Source organism: Primulina tabacum, chromosome 1 (assembly GCF_025594145.1).
Source record: "Primulina tabacum isolate GXHZ01 chromosome 1, ASM2559414v2, whole genome shotgun sequence".
NCBI classification, from domain to species: Eukaryota; Viridiplantae; Streptophyta; class Magnoliopsida; order Lamiales; family Gesneriaceae; genus Primulina; species Primulina tabacum.
In genome coordinates, this window is record NC_134550.1 from 7,376,074 (window position 1) to 7,382,009 (window position 5,936).

General features: G+C 35.9%; 1 protein-coding gene across 1 annotated transcript; it reads left to right on the forward strand.

Moving 5' to 3' along the window:
• Positions 1-2,082: 2,082 nt before the first annotated feature.
• LOC142556855 (uncharacterized) lies at positions 2,083-3,973 on the forward strand. Its single transcript, XM_075668356.1, has 4 exons — positions 2,083-2,119; positions 2,282-2,956; positions 3,076-3,312; positions 3,714-3,973. Exons 1-4 carry the CDS (start codon positions 2,083-2,085, stop codon positions 3,971-3,973), a joined length of 1,209 nt encoding a protein of 402 aa, XP_075524471.1.
• Positions 3,974-5,936: the final 1,963 nt, after the last annotated feature.

A 5,936-nucleotide genomic window follows, 5' to 3' on the forward strand; every position in this document is an offset into this window, starting at 1 on the left:
CAGGTTATTCAATGAAAAAGTATTATTTTTATATTAAAAATATTCATAATAAAGATTCGTGAGACCATCCTACAAAAAACATATTCTTTTCTTGTTCGAAAATTTTGTTTGTCATTTTTAAGATAAACATTTTATGCTTTAATCCTATAAATTATATTTTTTGTGTATCCTATAAATTAATTGTGCATTATATACGATAAATTTTTCACACAAAAAATTTGTTTAATCCACTTTTAATACTACTTTATAGACAATATTTGTTAAAAATACAAAATTTCTGTTTTTTTTTTTTTTTTGGCTTCTCTTTTCATTTCCTTTAGACGTCGCGAACGTTGGTAACATATATAATTAAACGAGCAAATCAACCCTTAAATTTTAAGTTTTTATCAAGGTAGTAACCAAGTATTAATTTACTATTTTTTAAGGGTATACTTATATAGATAAATTTAAAATCAGTTGATTTCTTTCGATTATTGTTTTATTTTTTAATATCATCATTATTGAGTGAATTTAAAATACATTCTAATTAGCATGAAGTATTATATAAACACGTTAAGAATTAATTTGAAATTTATAATCTTATTTCTATGCACAACAAATATATATTTGTAATCCAAAGATTTGAAATTCATCAATTTAAACGCAACTTAAAAAAATTGAGATGAGTTAGTTAAATTTAACATAGATATTTCAAAAATAAAAAATGTACAAAGTATAATTACCGTAATCCGAGATTTTTTTACGAAATTGATCAAATTTTATCATCTCTCACAGAAATGTAAGGCCCGAGATTTTGTTACCGTAATCCGAGATTAATCTGAAATGATTTATTGATTAATCAATATGATTATAGACAGAAAAGATCGGACCGGGAAAGACAAGATAATACATGAATGTGTGCGAGGAACAGTAGCCTTCGCGCATGTGCGCGTCACTGATGCGCGAAAAGGGCAGAGGGAATAGGCGCGCATATGCGCGAGGTGTGTGGGCGTGACCAGTAGGTCTCGCGCATATGCGCGATTTGGATGCGCGCATATGCGCGAACAGTCCAGTAGCCAACGTTTTGAAACAGAAGCTTTGGCGCATATGCGCCGGATTGAGGCGCGCATATGCGCCAGTAGTTGCGAAGCCGAGCATTGAGACCAGTAGGTCTCGCGCATATGGGCCATTTGGAGTCGCGCATATGCGCGAGACATGCAGATTGAGGAGTCGCCACGTTTCTTGATTCATGCATGTGTATACAGAGACGGATGTATTCTAGGGCTGTACTGACTTTTTTAATAATTTAGCGACGGTTTTAGTAAAACCGCCGCCGATCTGGATCGGCGACGGTTTTAATTGCATCGTCGCTACTAGTGACGGTTTATTCAAACAGTCGCTAATAACAGTCGCTATTAGCGACTGTTTTTTGAAAAACCGTCGCTAATAGCGATGGTTGTTTCAAAAACCGTCGTACATCAATGTCTTAGTCCAATCAAGTCCCGTCCATTTACAAGGATGAGACCAAATTTATCCTCTGATCCGCCCCACCTCAATTCTACAAAATTTCTCTCCCAAGCCCTTTAGCGACAGAATAGAATTGCGGACTCCCGAAGAAATCGAATTGCTCATCGGCAAGACAACAATCCAGGTAAGAATCGGCTATACATTTTTTATTTTGTTTTTTATAGCTTCTCTGTGTGTGATTTGTGGTTTCTTGATTGTTTGTTGTTGAGTTGTTGAGTGACTATTACTTGTTTATTTGGTTAATAATTATTTTATTTTGTTTAGGATTATAAATTGAACTATTTCAAAATGGAATATCAATCTGCTGCAAAGAAAGGAAAAACATTGATATCCTCTTTTTTTAAGAAGAGAGATCGTCAAGCTAGTGAAGATACTTCAATTCCTACGGTCCTTACAATGCAACATCAATCCAGTGAAAGTCTTCTATTTCCCAATATCCAAATTCCTTCATGTTCCTCTCCTAGAGACGATCATCAGTCTTCGTCTACTTTTATTGAACGAGATCTAGGAAAAAGAAAACAGATATGTGAATATCATGTTAATGTACGAGATGAGATAAGACGTTCATATCTAAATATGGGGCCTTATCAACCAGATATGTTGGAGTATCCAGGTACAAAATTTGGAAGCCAGAATCGTCGTTTTCAGAAAAAATGGTTTCAGAAATTTTATTGGTTGGAGTATTCGCCTTCAACAAATAAGGCATATTGTTTCTATTGTTTTCTTTTCCTGAATGATGTTAATTCATCTAATATCTCGGCATTGGTCAATGAAGGATTTGACAATTGGAAAAGGGTAAACCAAGGAAAAACATGTGATTTTCTTGCCCATATTGATTCTGCAGCTTCTTCACCTCATACTATGTGTGAGAGAAGGGCTGAAAATTTGATGAGGCCCTCACAACATATTGATAAAGTGATGCATGCACAATCTAAAGAGGAAAAAGAGAAAAATCGTCTGCGTTTGAGCACCTCAATTGTAGCTGTTCGTTGGCTAGCACTTCAAGGTTGTGCTTTTAGAGGTAACGATGAATCTCTATCTTCATCTAATCGTGGAAATTTTCTTGAATTGGTGAAGGCTTTTGCAAAAATGAATATAGAAATTGATGAAGTTGTGCTTGAGAATGCTCCAAAAAATGCCCAATATATCGCTTCAGAAATTCAGAAAGAGATTTTACATATTATGGCCAATAGAGTACGACAGATGGTTCGTGAAGAAGTTGGAGATAAATACTTCTGTATTCTTGTTGATGAAGCCCGAGATATATCTAAACGAGAGCAAATGGCCATTATATTGAGGTTTGTGAACAATCATGGGATTTTGACAGAAAGATTTTTTGCCATCAAAAGTGTTAGTGACACTACCTCAATGAATTTGAAAAATGAGATATCAAATGTTCTTGTTCATCATGATCTCCATGTTAAGAAAATCAGAGGCCAAGGATATGATGGTGCTAGCAATATGCGTGGAGCGTGGAATGGACTTCAAGCATTATTTCTCAAAGATTGTCCCTATGCATACTATGTCCACTGTTTTGCACATCGTTTACAACTGACATTGGTTCTGCAGCTAAGGATGTTAGTGTTATTTGGGAATTCTTTTCTCATTTGGACAATATTGTTAATATTGTCACTTCTTCTGCTAAGCGCATTGCTGAATTACATACTGCACAGAGAAATGAAATTGAGTATATGTTGTCAATTGGAGAACGTGATTCTGGAAGTGGTGCAAACCAGATTGGTAATTTGCAACGAGCAGGAGCTACTCGTTGGAGTTCTCGCTATGATTCGGTAAAAAGCTTGATAGGTATGTACACTGCAACTTGCAAAGTTTTTGAAGTTCTCAGTGATTATTCTCCAAATGGAAGAGTTAAGGCTGAAGTTCGAGGGATTTACAGAAACATGGCAATGAATTTGTGTTTATTTTGCACTTAATGCATAAAATTATGAGAACAACAGATACTCTTTGTCAAATTCTTCAAAGAAAATCTCAAGACATTTTGACTGCTATCACATTTGTCACTACTACCAAAACATGCCTTCAAGAATTTAGAGAATGTGGGTGGAATGAATTTCTTCAGGAAGTTAAAGTTTTTTGCTCAAGAAATGAAATTGATGTACCTGACATTGATTGTCTATATAAGATTGGACGTTCCTGTCGGCAAACTACAATAGAACATCATTACCACTTTGATGTTTTTAATGCAGCAATATATTTCATTTTGATGGAGTTAAATACTCGGTTCAATGAGTCATCGGTGGAACTTCTTTCTCTTAGTACAGCTTTAGATCCTAAAAATCCATTTGACTCATTTAACAGTGATGATATTTGCAAGCTTGCGAAGAAGTTTTATCCTGGAGATTTCACAGATCAAGAAATTGTTGCTTTGGAGTATGAATTGATACATTATAAACTTGATGTGATGCAGAATTTAAAGGTTTCTACACTTGTTGACAGAAGTGCCTGATAGTGGCGGGATCTTGTGACAGAAGTGCCTGATAGTGGCGGGATCGCCACGGGCACATTGCACGATGTCACAAGATAGTGTATTGGCGATAGTGCCAAAGTCTGTCACCGGATGTTTGTCTATCGATGTGGATTGAATTGTAGCTTCTTCTATTACTGGTGATCGGTACCGTATCGATGTGGATAGAATCATAACTTCTTATATTACTGATGGTCGATATCATATCGATGTGGATAGAATCGGAGTTCCTTCTATTACTGGTGATCGATACTATACCGATGTGGATAGAATCCGAGCTTCTTCTATTACTGGTGATCGATATCATATCGACGTGGATAGAACTGGAGTCTTTTCTATTACTGTTGGTCGATATGGGAATACCCACATCTGGGAACCGGGATCCCTAGACTAGGATTGAGTCTAGTCTAAAATGTGGAGTCATGAGTCTAATTGACAGTTTATATTAAGTTATGTTGATTATGTTCCTGATGATGGTACATGTTTAGAATAGGATTTATTCTTGATATGGATTTATATTCTGATTTGGATACATGTTAGAAATATCTGTTATATACGTTTATATTGTTTTTATGATTGCATGTATACATGATTTATACTGAGAATGTAATTCTCACCGGAGTTATCCGGCTGTTGTCATGTTTGTATGTGTGCATGGCAACAGGTGGGATAGGATCAGGGTCAAGAAAAGAACGAGACTGGACTAGATAGCGTGGATATCCGGGCTCTGGAGCAACTTAGGATTCAGCACTGTCATATAGTTGAACCTAGTTGAATTCTTGTAGAAAATACAAGATTTGTATGTTTATGTTTAATATGTAATTTGAATTGAATTACATTACGTTTTCGCTTTGTATTTTAAAAAAAAAATTTAGATCCCTGTTTATTATAATTGTTTGAATTATTCCTAAAGACGATCAAGGAATGAATTAGTGTCCGGGTCCCCACAACAGGTGGTATCAGAGCATTAGGTTCCAGAACAGTAGGTTCTAGAACTGTAAGTTCCTTAGATTGAGATAGAGGAGAATGAACGTGGTAGATTGAGTTTTTTTTTCATGCTTTTGATTACTAGCATGTCATTTATTATAATGTTGACTTACATTGTGTATGCTAGCATGATATTATGTTTTACTACTTCTAAATACATGTTACCTGAATATCTGAGTTGATTTGGTAATGTGTTTGATTTGGAAATGAATCAGAACCAATTCTTGATCAGAAGGTAAGCTGATCAGAAAGGGACTGAGATTGATGTATCTCATGTGATACTAACCCTTGTGGTAATCAGATATACCTCCAAGAAGAATTCGAGAATTGGGTAGTACTTCGACTGATCAGATGGATATGTCAGAAACTCTGATGGCAAACACAGATGAAGAGGTTTCAATCGTTTCAACCGCCGATTCTGAAGGGTAATGAGACGCCAATGGAGTGTGAGAATTGGTTAGATGATATAGAGATACTGTTTGATTCACTTGATTATCCAAATGAACCGAGAATTAAACTGGTGCCCAATCAGTTACACGAGGTCGCTAGGAGTTGGTGGATTACAACCAAAAGAGTATTAGAACAGCGTGGTACGGTGATTACGTGGAAAGTCTTTAAAGTTGAATTTTATCAAAGATTCTTCTCAGGATCGTACCGAGAGGACAAGAGAGCGGAGTTTGAGAATTTGAAAACAGGGCCAACTGAATATTGAAGAATATGTTGCTAAATTCTCTACTTTACTGCGTTTTGTTCCTCAGATAGCTGGAAATGATGAAGCTGTAGCTGATCAGTTCATCAATGGATTAAATTCTGAGATAATTGCCTTGATAAAGGTAGAACGACCCCATCAGTTTGTTGATGCTTTGAATAAAGCAAAAATAGCTGAGGCGAGTCTGATTAGACAACAAGAAATGTTGTGTGCAATGCAACCCCAGACACAACAATTCCCTCTCCGATT

Excerpts from the sequence above, each read along its gene's own strand:
- LOC142556855 (XM_075668356.1), top strand. The coding sequence starts at position 2,083 with ATGGGGCCTTATCAACCAGATATGTTGGAGTATCCAG. Across the intron at positions 2,957-3,075 it reads CAGAGGCCAAGGATATGATG|CTAAGGATGTTAGTGTTATT; the intron begins GTGCTAGCAATA and ends TTGGTTCTGCAG. Across the intron at positions 3,313-3,713 it reads TTCGGTAAAAAGCTTGATAG|CAATATATTTCATTTTGATG; the intron begins GTATGTACACTG and ends TTTTTAATGCAG.